The 15,265-nt window shown below is 39.5% G+C and overlaps 2 protein-coding genes across 2 annotated transcripts; one reads left to right on the plus strand and one right to left on the minus strand.

The window, feature by feature from the left end:
• Nucleotides 1–96: 96 nt before the first annotated feature.
• sugp1 (SURP and G patch domain containing 1) lies at nucleotides 97–7,681 on the minus strand. The gene is made up of 14 exons (XM_061084482.1): nucleotides 7,584–7,681; nucleotides 6,976–7,144; nucleotides 6,676–6,782; nucleotides 5,407–5,622; nucleotides 5,126–5,249; nucleotides 4,939–5,039; nucleotides 3,837–3,960; nucleotides 3,424–3,740; nucleotides 3,191–3,297; nucleotides 2,827–3,004; nucleotides 2,594–2,700; nucleotides 1,536–1,681; nucleotides 771–900; nucleotides 97–610 (listed from the first exon to the last, which is right to left on the minus strand). The coding sequence occupies exons 1-14, from the start codon at nucleotides 7,600–7,602 to the stop codon at nucleotides 584–586; spliced, it is 1,872 nt and encodes a 623-aa protein (XP_060940465.1). The 5' UTR covers nucleotides 7,603–7,681; the 3' UTR covers nucleotides 97–583.
• Nucleotides 7,682–8,833: 1,152 nt separating this feature from the next.
• On the plus strand, nucleotides 8,834–14,204 carry LOC133017896 (E3 ubiquitin-protein ligase RNF126-like). Its single transcript, XM_061084141.1, has 9 exons — nucleotides 8,834–8,938; nucleotides 10,253–10,311; nucleotides 10,413–10,473; nucleotides 10,562–10,800; nucleotides 11,217–11,285; nucleotides 11,409–11,478; nucleotides 11,896–11,989; nucleotides 12,208–12,323; nucleotides 13,154–14,204. Exons 1-9 carry the CDS (start codon nucleotides 8,864–8,866, stop codon nucleotides 13,310–13,312), a joined length of 942 nt encoding a protein of 313 aa, XP_060940124.1. The 5' UTR covers nucleotides 8,834–8,863; the 3' UTR covers nucleotides 13,313–14,204.
• The last annotated feature ends 1,061 nt before the right edge of the window (nucleotides 14,205–15,265 follow it).

The following is a 15,265-nucleotide window of genomic DNA, read 5'->3' on the forward strand; positions in this document are numbered from 1 at the left end:
TGTGCTCTTCTGAGAGCTATCTAGTTTCACAATGAACAGGTGAGTGCAGTTGGTTTGCCGCATGCTAAATGATAAAACAGATCTTTCACCACACAATTCAGCAAATGGCCATTTTTAATTGTGAACAGTGCAGCATAAAATAAAATGTATAGCACAGTAATGAAAATGACCTAATGCTATTAAACATAGATAAGTTTGTATACTAATACAGGACTGTGTTGTTTAGTTGGAATGCAAGATCGAGTGAAGCTTTGAAAGAGAACATAGTTGCACAAAAGTATGAAATCATCACGGAAGTCATCGAAACTACGTTTTAAATATTTAAAGCTGTTACAGTTTTTGATTGAAATGTGAGAAGACATGTTAACTATTTTAAAGAAAACATATTTTTTAAAACCAAAATAAACCTCCCATGTGAGGCATCTATCAATTTACTATTCTCATTACCTTCACACAGTTCAACATTTCTTCTGTGCAAAGGTTTCCATTTCATAAAGTATTGTGAGTAAGAGTTGTGGCAACTGAAGAAACCAACGTTGTTGTGATGAACAAGAACAAGCATGAACAAGACCAGTCCTCTACATCAGTAATAAGGTCTCCGTGGGTTATTCTGCAAAAGAAAAAAGAAGGAAAACACTTGATTAAATTCACAAAGTTTTGCAAGGGACACTTGATGAGTTTTTAAACCATTACACATTTTCTAACATCATCTGAAATGTAACAATAAACTGGTACAAATTCACAGCAAACAGAAAACAATAAGACAATACCAGTGGGTTAGGCCGGAAGCGGTATGCAAGCATCATCCTCTTTCTATACGCATCATATTCATCGTCATTTTTCCCGAGCTCAGCCGGACGGTCGACCCCGAAACCTGCTCCGTTCATAGCGGTAGTTCCCCTGGAGTGGGACAGAGAGATAAGAAAAGATTAGTTTGCACCTTCTAGTCTGTCGGGTTATTTAAGAGCTATCAAAACATTATTGTGCTAGTGTCAGTCTATCTAGATAAAGCCAGTCATGACATGCTACAGCCTGAAAATCACAGGACAAATAATACAATGGAAAATGGCTGGCTTCCATTTAGCTGCTTCAGTTTATGGGTCCGCAGTCTCTTTTTGTTAGGGAAGGTTCCTCGTTGAGTGAAATGATCCAGAAGTATCTGAGAGGCAGCAGGAATAAGAGCTGGAAAAATCCTATGAATACTAAAGAAATACGCTTCAGTGAGTTCTTTCTTTCTTATCTCATTTAGCGTGGGATACACTGGACCATCTATGAAAGGAAAGGAAATGAGGTAATATCCATCGTAACAGCATCAACATTTAGACCTGACTAACTGCAGTTATTAGAGCCATGTGCAGCATGATATTGATGCATTTTCAGTTTCGTGGATTTCCTGCTCACAAAGGATAAATTAAAATGAAGGAATTTTGACCCATAACATTAAAACATTTGTATGCATTTGTGTTGATCATGTGAAGAAATAAAAAAATAATCCAACATGGGGAACAGTAAGAAGAATGAGGGTGGATACTCACTTGTTGACGGGAGCCCTGATTCCTTGTCCGTCACTGCCGAGGCCATCACCTTCCTTCCAGCCCATCTTCATGAGCATTCGGAAACCAAGGTTCTCCACCGTCAACTTAAACTCTTTGTATTCTGAGTAGTCGGGGTCACGGCCCTCCTGCAAATCAAGATGAGTAAAGCTGCATTCACGCCACACAAACGCTAAAGACTTGCATAATTTCACAGTGTTCAATATCATTTTAATCTTTCAAAGACATTTGCCTAAATACAACTAGCTATTTTTCCTTGAGTATAGTAGGGATGTTTTTCAAAGCTAATTTTATAGTAAAAAAAATTGTTTCGTCTTTTTGAAAATAATTCTCACCTTTAAAGATTCCTTTTATTATTCAGTTGAGTCTGAATAGACAGTCTAGTTAGTAGTAGATTAACAATTACATCCTGTGTCTTATGTTGGTGCATTATGTTTAATTCCTTCTCATGACTCTAGCAATGAACTCCCAAAAAAAAAAATCTGTTTACATAGTGTGCTGTTCTTCAACTTTAAAAGGGAAAAGTGTGGATTTCTACAACGGTGCCAAATTGAGTTGACCAGAGTTTCAGATAAACAAGTGGCAATTACAGTCTCTTCCTGGGAATCCCTGAGGAGGAACTAAAATAATTTGCGGGAAAAAGGGACGTCTGGGTTTCTCTGCTGGCTGCTGCCAGTTTCCCTGACCTGCATAAGCAGCTCCAAAATAGAGGCATGGATGGATGATTAAATCCTGTTGATACAAATTTCAAACCAACCCCAGTCCTAAACTGCCACCACACATGTTTTTAAAAAATATATGGAAGCTTTATGGTAAAGCTTTAAGTTTCAAATGTTTCCTTTCTGTAGTTGCAGACCTAGTGAAATTACCTAAAACTACTGTACATAATAATAATAAAAAGACCGCTGGGATAGCCCACATTAAAGTTTCCTCCTGTCAATCAAACCTTGGCTTGCCAATGGACAGAGGCGATCTCACCAGTTGAAAAACATTTCTTCCTTATTACCCCTGAGAACAAGTGGTTTCAGAGGAAAACTGACCTTGAGTGCCTTGAAGGTCTCCATGAACTTCTCCAGCTCCTCAGGAGGCAGGAAGTCCCCGATAAAGTGTTTCCCTTTACCCATATCTGTCAGTGACTCTGCCCACTCTGGAAAAGTACACACAAGGAGTTGTTTAATGAAAGTGTCAAGCTAATAAACTTAAAGAGTTTTATCAGGTATCACAAGTGTTAATGCTAATTGTAATATATCTCCATGTTGAAGGTGAATCTTACCGCGCGTCTTCTCCATTTCCATCTGTCGTAGACGATGTTCCCAGGTCCCTGCCTGATTGTCCACTTCTTCATCACTGTCATATTCATGTTGGTGTTCCCTTATGGCCTTCTCCCACATCACCTGCATGTCTGCCATCGCACGCTTATGCTTCATGATCAGCTCATACATCTCTTGCATCTGCAGAGTGTGTGAGAACACGTTGTATATACAGTGAGGAATATTGATAGAAAGATTACAGGAAGTAATCCAGACATTAAGGTGTGGCTGATCAGAGTCATTAAAGTGAAAGAGAGAAAAGGTGGGCAGAGTCATAGATAGTTCAAGTATCATGGAATAAAATAATATCAGTTTGCATTTTCCTACATCTTGTTGTTCTATGAGTTGTTTCTTCTGGTCCTCAGATAGTTCTGTCACTCCAACCAGACCAAGGGGCTTCCCCTTCTTATAACCAAGACCCCTGAGCTCCTGAGCTGGAAACACAGAAACAAAAGTACATGTTCATAAAATATTTACTGTCACAGATAGTAATGGGACAGAAATGTAAATAAAGTAACATGTGCATTTTGTGAAAATCTACACAACCCAACTTCACGTACCAGAGAGACAGGGTAAGGTTGGATCTGGAACATGAATCTCCTGAGGAATAATGATGGGAGGCATGGGAAAATCAACTTTGTCATCTTCAGACCCCCATCTGCTCTTCCTCTTCCGTTTGACAGGTGGGGTGTCTGGCCCCTGAATAAGTGGGTTCATTAGCGGCGAGGGGATCCCTTGTGACGGAACAGTTGGTCGCCCAACATCTGTCGTTGAGTCCCCTGAAGGAGGTAAAGGGCTCTGGGAAGCTGCAGCCCGATACTTCTGTAGTTTGCCTTTGTAGAAGTGGTAGGCTGGACTTTGGTGATCATATAAAAAGCTTTAAGAAGGACAGCAGACATTGTGTGAGGTGAAAAACTCCCATTCAAATGTAGCAGGTCATGATTAGGAAATAGTCCTATACACTGTAACTGACCTGAAGGTGGGGTTGTTTCGGTTGCGCTCTGCAGCAATGGCTTCCACATCGGGGCCACCCTCCGCCACAAATCTGGCCAGCTTCTCAGCCACTTGCTGGGTTTCCGCGTCCACTGGGGGGGAGACTTTAAGCAGCCTATCAGTACTGGGACTCAATTCACACTCTACTACTGTATCGTACTCAACTGGCCCTCATACACCACCAGTCTAGAGCCAATAGGGGATAAGAAGAGGAAGGAGGAGCAAGGGGACAGGGGTGGTGAATGGGGGACTGTATGGATGTGAGGATTTTACTGTAGTAAATGAACAAATGAAGCCCAGAGAGGCTCCACCACATACACTATGGCTATACTGATATACTGAGCGTGTAGTACTCTGCAGTTTTAGAACTTAAAACATCAAATCGAATTTGAATGTCGAGGTTACGAACACTTGGAGCAGTATAGTAGAGGCAATTCAGTTTTTTTTCTCTTGTTTTTATACATTTGAATAAGTGGTCACCATTTATCAACAACTCGCTAAATTACATTCTTATGTAAATAAACGAGCATATAAACAGAATGCAAAATGTATCGATGGCAGCCAAGTAATCACGTTCATATTTGTATATCGTACGATCAGTCGATATAGAAATGATTGCGACAGGCGTACTCAGTGCTTGTTCTGATTGTTCTTATGAAAAAAAGTCATCTTAGCAGCTGCGGTCATTATTCCGTAACACAGGCACTGCTAAATGCATGGAGTTGAAACACTGTTTACTATACACATATAGGCTGCTGTAGAGAATTGAAGAGTGTCAGGTTGCTCCTGTCTAGGTCACCTTCCCTGGACTATCATAACTCATTAAAGTTATATATCTGTGAGTGAAGGGTTTGGAATTAAGTTCACAGACTTGAACATGAATGTATACAAATTAAATAAATGTTTTTAGAATGACTATTAGAAAAGTAATCATCATAATGTCTACCGATAATAAAATAGCAAGATCATACTGTGTGAACTGGAAACTTTACTGACAATATTCTGTCCTTTTCTGATGACAGTACATTTTTCATTTCTGATGGTGTGAGAGAAAAGACAGAGGGTAACAGAAGGTAACTTACCATTATCCAAGGAATTATCAGATCTTATTGAATCCTTCCTCAATTCTGCAACTCTTTTTTTGTAGTAAAGATACTCCAAAGTGCTTCTATCATACAAAAATCTGAAAGGCAATTATAGCAGTTAAAAAACTAACTCGTAAAATACAGTATGAGTAAAATAAATTCAGATATGGTCTATCAAACTTACGAGAAAACCGGATTGTCTTTATAATCCTCCTTGGCCTTCCTCTCCAGCTCAGATCCCCCCTCTGCCACGAACGAGGCCATCTTGTCGATAATGAGTCTGGTGTCTGAATCCTCTGGGGGAGAGACTTTAAGCAGGCTATGAGTATATTTGCTGTAAGGGCATCTATGACAAAATGCCAGTCACAAGGCAACTGTACCAGTGGAGTATGCAAAAGGTGCACTGAAAAGTCTGCGCCACCAAGTTTTCCGGAAAAACTCTCAAAAACATAGGCCTTGAATTACCTCTCATCCCTAAGAATTTGGAGTAATCATCATCTTCATCCTCATCTTCATCATCTGGAGAGCAAAACACGCTCGACCTCTGGCTGAGAACGGGAGTCTTCTTGGACTGCGAGTAGTTCTTGAATTGACTGAGCATGCTACTGACTCCAAGGCCCGGCCGCTTGCCAACAAGAATGCTCTTTTTTTCAGAGGGAGATTTGGTATCAGTGGTGGAACCTAGAAAGAGTAAAGAGGACACATATAAAATCAAGTAGTAGGCTTTACCAGCAAGTAAAAAGCTATTATTATTTCTGCTGCTATTGATAAGAGATCTTCCTCTATCAGAACATTTAGAGGATGATCAACCAAAGTAAGATAAGGCATGTCCATGGCCCTGTGATGGTTTTCTTATCTGCTTTGCTTAGGCAATCTGTTGTTTAAATTCTGCTAAACAATGGTCCACTCATTAGTAAGAAAGTGTTCAGGAGTCTTCTGATGTCTTATGCAGAAATATTTATTGAAGCTTGGCCAAGGAGAAATTCAGAATTCATCAATACAACAACTGTGCATGAAGTCCTCTCATATTCTTAAGTCTGATCTCTTGTGGTCGCACTTTAAAGCCCTAAAGATCATTTAGTCTATTGGTTTGCAAGTTCCTAAACAAGTAAATGTATTTTCTAGTTCTGGAGACAGTAATACCTGACTATGCAGTGTCATATCTGTGGTGTCTTGGGAGGGAAGTAGCCCTGTCCTTTGACCTTGGCCATGGCTCCTGTACTCCCCCAAACACGATAGACAGCTGCACTACGTCTCAAGGAGAGGAGACAGTGTCTCCGTAAATTCCATAAGACCCTCTACCACACAATTAACAAGGACAAGGACCTCTTTATCCGTCTTTCACAAAAACATAAAAATAATAAGGTCCCAGCCAGAACAATTCCTGTGAATCCTGTTCACCATCACAGTAATCAACAAAAAAGAGTAGAGTGGAAAGAGTATTTACTTTAAGGAAGTTTTACTGAAATAGAAGTAAAAAATGAACTCAGACAACAGTAAAAAAAATAAGTTCTAGTCTGACAAAAGTGGGAGGGGTCAAAGTATTTTCTTTGAGGTGATATTAATGATATATGATAACTAAAGCTAATTACATTTAAGGCATAAATGCAAACCAGATCAGAACCACGCCCAAAGCAGTTTGTGCATGAATATTGCAGCAGGCGTCCTTAGACTTTGTGGCACAAATAAGCATAATGACCATTTATAAAACAGCTAAAATAATATGATACTGACCAGGCCCATTGTTTGGTTTGTCCTTCTGCATCTTCATGAACTGTTGCAAGAAGCTTCCATCATTATTAAACTTGTTTGAGGAGGGTCCTTGTAAACTGGGAGAAATACTGGGATCAGAAATAAAAAAATATTCAGGCCAATATTAATGGGAAACAATACAAATGCCAAAGATGCATCATGCATTACAACCCTATCATTACAAAACCATCTAGCAGTACCTCCAATGTTATTATTTAAGAATAACGTAAATCCTACTGATCTATTGTTAACATATTCATGGGCTCATGGATGTGTCCTTACCTTGGAGGCAGGGGCTTGCTAGTGGTCTGCACGTTTATTTTAGCTTGTTCTGCCATTCTGGCCTCGATCTCTTTCTTCTTCTGAGCTATTAGCTTCTCTTGACGGAGAATGTTCATGCTCATCTTGCTTTTCTGAGGCTGGACAGTCTTGGACTTCCATCCTCCTCGGCCTGAACAAAAATGAAAGGGAAAATACAAACAAATGATTTAAAAATATTGCCATGTAATTTGAATTACATCCAGAATGTATATATGTACAGTAGAATATATTGTAATAACTTTGCTATATTGTAAGACATTACTGACTAGAATATGAAAGCGAATCTCAACAACACAATCAACTAATTTTAAAAGCTATAAACAACAGTCATGTGTTCACATGCCGATATAACAGGACGCAGATATCAGGGAGAATGGGCATTTTTTGAAAAGGAAACTGTCTTTAATAAGAGCATAGTCTAGCTAACACAACAGCTAACGTTAGCTAACGCTGTTTGCTGGTTTCGCCAACAAAACGGCTACATAAGCTAGTTGACGTTGATGGCGTGTTTACTGAGGGCAGCTGTATTTCTTAGGCCGTGTCGTTTCTCTGTAGTTGTCTATGTTTACCTGCATCACCAGACTCCATGACCGTGGCAGAATGAAGAATGTACTTCGAAACCAAGCTCACAGACCGAGAATGCTAACGATTTGCTCACTTAGAGGCTGGCAACGCTAACGATAGCACAGACAACACTTCCGGTCGTAGTATGTCCAGAATAAAAGCATCATATCTACAAGACTGTAGGATTTCCATGACACTCATTTTCCTCAGCATTAATACGTGAAGGTCTCATGATGTGTATTGATTGAATAGATTGGTAGTATTTTATTCAAAACACATAGTCGAACATTGACAATACGAATACACATTACACACATCACACGAAGACGACTGTGTTACAGACTGTAAAATACATTAGGCTGAGGCACCAAAATAAAATGAAATTACTGAAGATAGATGGATAGACATTAAGATGAATCTAAATGGTCATTATTTTGTAGATGGTCATTCCATCTTGTGGGATGGGAGGATCTCTATGTGATTGGTTGGATAAAATAATTCCTTTTTCTTTTCGTTATTTTTTAATATGAGACTTTTGTTTAGATGGAAATGTTCAACCGGAACTCAGTATTTCGTGTAACTGCTGCACGTTTCCGTTTCAATTGCGTCTGCTCCCATTGTCCCTCGCTGCTTCCCGTTACGCACCGCTGCTGAGAGACAGCCAGCTCAAGTCGTGGCAGCGGCAGCTCGTAGGTTTCTTTGTCATGTGTGTACCGATGCTGCTTAAAAGCTGTTAAGGCTTTGACTATAATGGAGGTATTCACCATCTTATGTAGAATTTAACGCAAGCACAAACATCTACATTTTTACTTTGGTTTATCACAGTTTACTCAGGCACAGTATCAGTCACAGTGAGACTGACACTGGGAATAAAGACTTTGAGCTCTTACCTATTTATAGACACCAAGATCTTGCATTTGTATCTGATAGATGTGGAGCTTGTCTTGATCCATTTTGAGTCCAACCCCAGGAGAGAAAACAAACCATCAAATAAACTTTTATTAACAGGTATCTCATTGAATGAATCACAAGCCGCTTTGGTTGCTCTCAGGCAGTGTGGAGGCAACAAAGGCAACTGCCTTTAAACGGTGTGGCATCTGTGACAGCTGCCTTTGAACAGCCTGGCATCAGAGGCAGCGGCCGTTCTGTGGCAGCTTCTGTTGACACCCAACGTGCCTCTACGAGCTGCCTCTGCCACGACGGGAGCCTGCCCGTCACTGTGCGAACGTCCAGTTGTCCCTCGCTGCCACCCGTCCGTACTTTCGTCCCGCTGCTCTGCACAGACATGGCTGAAGCTCCCACTCGGCCCGTCCGCTTTTTCTGTCACCGGTGCTCGGCAGAGATAAGTCCGCGTTTGCCGGTAAGGACCCGAGACTCACAGCTGCCTGGTTCGAGAAGTAGAAATGATAATGTGTTTGTGATACGGTTTGATTTGAGTTTGTTTGTGCGTCGACTGCCGCTGCTGATCCGCTAGGCTGGTTAGCGCCGACGGTCCAGAGAGACAGGAAGTCATTCAGCTGTCAGGGAGGCTTCACTGTACGATCCCGTGGCAGCAGAGGCATCATTCTAGTATTAACAAAGTATAATTGGACATCTGCTTCATAAAACTCTCATCCGAGAACCATGACATCCAAGAACAACCGCTGTAGTGGTGGCGTTTGACAGCAGCGAGCTAGCTCCCAGCAGAATGGGTCGGTTCACTGGGAATCAGAACCAGTCGGTTCTCATAGGGGCTTTGTCACTTCCAGCCAGTTCAAATGAAAAAAAAACCCGGGCTCACTTGTTTGCTGACAGTGGTTATATTGTAAAGAGAAGCACCGTTGTCTCAGTTTAATGTCCCCAGTGTTGTGATGGTTCCTGCCTACCACTGCAGTCTGTGATCCCGCTGTTAACGAGAAGCTTCTTGAACGTTACAGTGACTCACCTGTGTCAGGAGATGGTGCTTAATACTAACTGGATGGGGGGGACATTGACATTAGAATAACCAGCTGTCTCAATACATGTGATGGATGTAATTGATTTGCTCCAATGCTCAACATCATCACCATCATACTGTGAATTTCAAAGAGACACTGAGAAGAATGTGTTTTCCATTATTAGATATCACAAAACCAATTGGCAGTATATTGGGTACACAAAAAGAATGTATGGTATAAATAATTTATACAACCGTTTCTACTTTTCTGACACTGTTCACGATTATTTTATAAGCTGTGGTGCTATTATTGAGATGCATTATCCTGCATTCACCATGTCTATAATGGTCAGATTATAGTAATCGTTATTAAAACAACGTCACTTGAGACCCCCTCATTCCCGTTATTCCTAATCTCAGTTTAGTATACTCCTCCGAGGGTCCAAGATATTTAAAATATATCTCCAACAGTTCAGAAGAGTCCTGAAATCACTTCTCCTAACAGACCAATACCTCCAATATGGAATGCCTTCAAAAGCTTGGTCCAATCAAATCTTACTAAAATTAAAATAAAGTGGAATCCACAGCTGTCTCACATGCTAAACCTAACTTTATAGAAGTCCTAAATTCGGATTTTATTGTAGGACGGATGAACATACATCTGTTTTATCTAGGCTTAACGTAACTTTTCAGAAAACTGCATATATATATGTCATGGCATATACATACTAGATATTGACATTTGTATTTTCACTGCAGGACTACACCTGTCCACGCTGTGACTCTGGCTTCATTGAGGAATTAACTGAGCAAAGAAGGTATGGACGATTATTCTGATTGTTTGTATTAATTTGATATTTTAATGGATACTGTACATGAGTAAAAGCTTTTGACTTTCCTCACTACTTTGTTCCTTTAGTTCTGAAAATAGATCTGCATCCACATCTTCCAGTAGTGATCAGAACCGCCCATCCTTTGAGGTCAGTGAAACTCAAAAGAGTTTCTCATCTACTACAACATTTTACACGTTGCACCATGGTTTGACATTGACTCTGTCTTTTCTACTAGAACCTGGATCCCCAACACTTTTTCACACTTTCCTCTGGGTTTCCTCCATTCTCGCTTGGGATTTTTGATGAAAATTTTGACTTTACACCGCGGGTACCCGGAGAGGACAACCGAGAGACAGAAAACAGGAGGGAACGGGAAATGGCATCGCGGCAACGATACGGTGCGCGGCAACCACGGGGTCGACAGGTTCCTCGAAGACAGGTTACACGCAACGAAGGCGTGCCCACATTAGAGGGGTGAGACATATTCAGCAGTTGAGAGTGCATAGGAGGTTGGTGTGGGACACAAATTGCATCTTGTGTTATATCAGACAATACAAAAACAATATTATTCCTAGCTTTAGACTTTAGTTACATGATGTGTTAAGATAAATCTGGTCATAATATAGAACTATACTTAATTAATGAGAATACCATGTATTGCCTGTCATTCATAAAATATATATCCATTGTCATTTTAGAATGTTAAGAATGTATTCTATATTTTTTTCTATAACTGCTAAACATTGAATATGTAGTGTTACAATCTATGTTAAGAAGTAATATATTACTACAACCATACAATTTCTAATATGTACAGACATATTCTAGAAAAGGGAAATTTCTTCGTTAAATTTCACATTTTTTGTTGGAAACACTTTTTCCTGCTACAGAATCATCCAGCAGCTAGTCAATGGAATCATAGCACCAACAGCCATGCCAAATATTGGAATGGGACCATGGTAAGTGTAAGAAACATTCCACTGTGTGTAATGTTTGTATATTTTTTACATGTCACTGAGATACAAATATTTGCTGTTTTTTATTTCTGTTTTTCTTTTTCTGACCACCTTCTTGTTCTGCAGGGGCATGCTACACTCCAATCCAATGGACTATGCCTGGGGCGCCAATGGAATCGATGCTATCATTACACAGGTACAAGAACTGGTCCTTTGTCTTTTCACATTACACTGGAAATAAAAGTGAATCTCAGTGAGGCAGCTAGTGTCCCTCAGTCAATCCCCAGGACCCGTTCTATTTATAATATCATAATTAATAATTCATTACAATGATATTTATTTTATAGTGCTATAATGAGACCAGGCTGCACACCCATTCGAGGAAGTCTTTTTTTTTTTTAGAATACGGGATACAGGGAAAGTGCTGTGTTGACAGTCAGCTCCAAACAAATAGCACTTTTTTGTCAGACTGTAGCTCTGTAGCTGGAGGATCAAACTACATTTAGAATGATTCCATCAAATCAGACATATACTGGACATATCGTTTTTGCTAATTGTTGGAGGAGAATATCTTAAAGCTTTTTAATGTGAATCTGCTCTTTTTCACTTGTAGTTACTGAACCAGTTTGAGAACACAGGTCCTCCTCCTGCAGATAGAGACAGAATAAAGACTTTACCCACCATCTACATCAAAGAGGAACATGTGGGTGAGTCACTGCGTGTCTGTCCAATGCTCTCCCACAGTAACACACTGTGTCCCAACCACTTGAATTAAACATAACATTCCACAGTCTCACACTGCCGAAACTCAAATAAACAGAATCAGCATGATCACAATTTTCCTTGCAGCTCATGCATTTGACTGAAGGTCACACACACAAACAAACACAGAGTAATGTTGTAATGTCAATTTCTGTTTGTGCAGGTGCCGGTCTAGAGTGTCCTGTGTGCAAAGAAGACTACAGCGTCGAGGAGAGTGTTAGACAACTGCCGTGCAATCACTTGTTTCACAACGACTGTATAGTACCATGGCTGGAACAGGTATGTATATCTGTCAGGGATTTCTTAAATACATCTGCCATCTCAGTATCAGACATTGATCACAACAGTAAAGCACAGACCTCAGTAAGTGAGCAAAAACACCAGCAGTATTGCTTTGGGTAAAAGACCCCACTAAGCTCTGCCTTCATTTCAAAAACATTCCTTTGGTGCTGCTGTTATTTAAACTTGAGTGTTTTCTTATTGATAAAGAAGAAAAGCTGTCCAGCATTGTGCTATTTGCTATATGATTCACTATAAAAACACTATAGTAATCGGAAAGTAGTAAAGAAGATTGAATGTGTTCTTTGTGCAGAGCTCGACCGATAAGTTAGCTGAACTACTATCAAAATGGGGCTGATGTCATGTGTGTAGTGTTATTTCCAAAAATAAGCCAATTTAAAAGTTGATACAACTTGAAAAACTACATAGATCTAGAAATGGTATCCAAGCTCTGATTGGACAGTTGTTGCTATACCACGGGAAACAGCTGTCACTAGAGCTTTATGAAATGCTGATCTTAGAGAAGAATTACAATGCAGTCTATCTTTTAGCTGTCAATCACATGTGAATTGGAGTAGTTTCCTTAGCTTTTGCAAAAAGTGTGCAGTTTAGCGACGTTAGAAAATAAAAATATTAGATTTTTACTTGGTATTTGAATACATTGGATATTGTATAATTCAAATTGGAGGCAAAAAAACTGATCGGGACATCCCTAACAGCTGTGCTACATCTGTTACTCATGTGGATACTGTTGAACATCCAGAACAGTCATCTGAATTTGTGGATATGTTGATGGTGAACAGCCTAAGGACTCTTTGTCTTTCCCACAGCACGACACGTGTCCTGTGTGCAGGAAGAGTCTTAGCGGACAGAACACAGCCACCGACCCACCAGGGTTATCAGAAATTAACTTCTCTCCCAACGCTTCTTCGTCCTCCTCGTCCTCCTCGAGTTCACCTAACAATGAGAACGCTGCCAGCAACTCATAGATTTGAACCACCTCACATCTGAGAAACCTTGCACCCAACTGAGACAACACAGCTCTTCTCTCCAGCTGAGACCAGGACGGTTATTTGTCCCAATTCCAGGGGACAATATCAGTCGAGGGGAACTCTGAATGTGGGGCAGACTATGAGTCATCATTCCTCAAACCGCCCTGAACGGACGCTGATTCTTGCTGCTATTGTTACCAAGTGTGGAACTGGAAAGTGTTAAAAGAGGATCCAGAAAGGCTGTGAACAGTAATATTGCTAATAATGAAAGTGAGATTGTGACCAGAACTTGGGGCAGAGTTTGAACCAGAGTGGACTGCTGTTTGATGGAGAAATGGCTTCACCACAAAGCTGGAACACATTTTATATAGACAAAATGTTTTTTTGTTTTTTTTTAAACATTGCCTGTGGTGGATCATAGATATGCAGATAGAGAATTCATTTTGAATGGTCAGCAACTGTACAGCTATCGGATCAAACTAAAACCTTGCGAAAGGGAAGCTGAGTGTATGCATCAGATTCTTATTTAATAGCACCTTTTTTTTTTCTCCATTTTGCACAAAAAAAATCTGCCTGATGTTGAGAATGTGAATTTGGGCAAACTACTGAACATATATTTTTCTTTTAGACCTTGATTTTATCAGAGCGTGATCCAGTGTGTTTGATGTTTTTGGACAAGGTGAAGATCCTTACAGCTCCACAGTGGACACATTTTTAAACCTCACAAACCCACTTATTTATTAGATCCTCGCCAAGACACAAGTTGAGCAAAGCGGGGAAAAAAGGCATGGGATCGTTTACCTCTGTGGAACTGGCCAAATGTATTTCAAGTGTTTTATCATTTTATTTCATGATTTTTCGGACAGTCGAAATAAAGTGCTAAAACAAACTTTAAAGTTTCTGTTGATAATGTGCATTTTCAAAATGGTATTCTACTGATTTAACACACTTGATAATGTGAAAGTAATTTGAGTGGAGTGGAGGGGGTAGGACTGATGTTACCACGACAAATGTTGTCTTCATTAGGACTTTGTCTTTGTCTTTATTGACAATTTATGTATTTTATATCACTTTACAAACAGCCCCTCAAAAGTAAAAGATTAGATTTTTTATTGTTTTACAACACTGAATATAACAGATTATGTATTTTTTGACAATGAACAAGAAGTAAATGTAAAAGTCGATGTCTACAGAGTGATATACATTCATTTCAAATGTAATATACAAAAGTCGTTGTTTGCATATGTATTCCTCTCCTTCAACAGGACACAGGAAACCTGCACTGTTAATGGGAATTACAGTATTCCTTCCAAAGTTGCCAATGTAAATAGCTTAGATGTCTCCACCCTCTGCAAATCTAAAAAGTTATAAGGCTGACTTACATGACTTTGACAAAAAGGGGCTATTGTGAAGAAAAGGCACCATTATTTGTTGTAAAACTGGGAAAGAAGTACAAACAAGTTAATTCAATCATTTCTCCTTATTAGGTATATTTAGGATAAGATAGATAGATAGATAGATTACTTTATTCATCTCCGAAGGGAAATTAAGTTGTCATAGCAGCCGGTATATTTGAATACAATAAAATACAATACAATAGAATAAAATAAAAATATTGAGGTAGAAAGAATAAAAACAGAAACACAAGATAAATAGGTAGATAAGGTGCAGTGGCAAGATTATGGTAATAGTACTGATGATATGATGGTAATGTTATTGTTAGACAGTGTGCAAAAGACAATATTATTGTAAAAAAATTATATATAATATCAATATGGTTTATATTAACACATCACATATGATGTGAAGTAAGTTAGTAACAGAGATGGTATAAATGATCTGATTGGCACCAGTTATGCATATTGCTGTTGCTAAGCAGATGCGTTAGTGCATGTATATACTAAATCTTACATATGTCAGCCATTTTAGATTTAACCCAAACTAGATCAA

The sequence above is a fragment of the Limanda limanda genome, chromosome 13 (genome assembly GCF_963576545.1).
Source record: "Limanda limanda chromosome 13, fLimLim1.1, whole genome shotgun sequence".
Taxonomy (NCBI): domain Eukaryota; kingdom Metazoa; phylum Chordata; class Actinopteri; order Pleuronectiformes; family Pleuronectidae; genus Limanda; species Limanda limanda.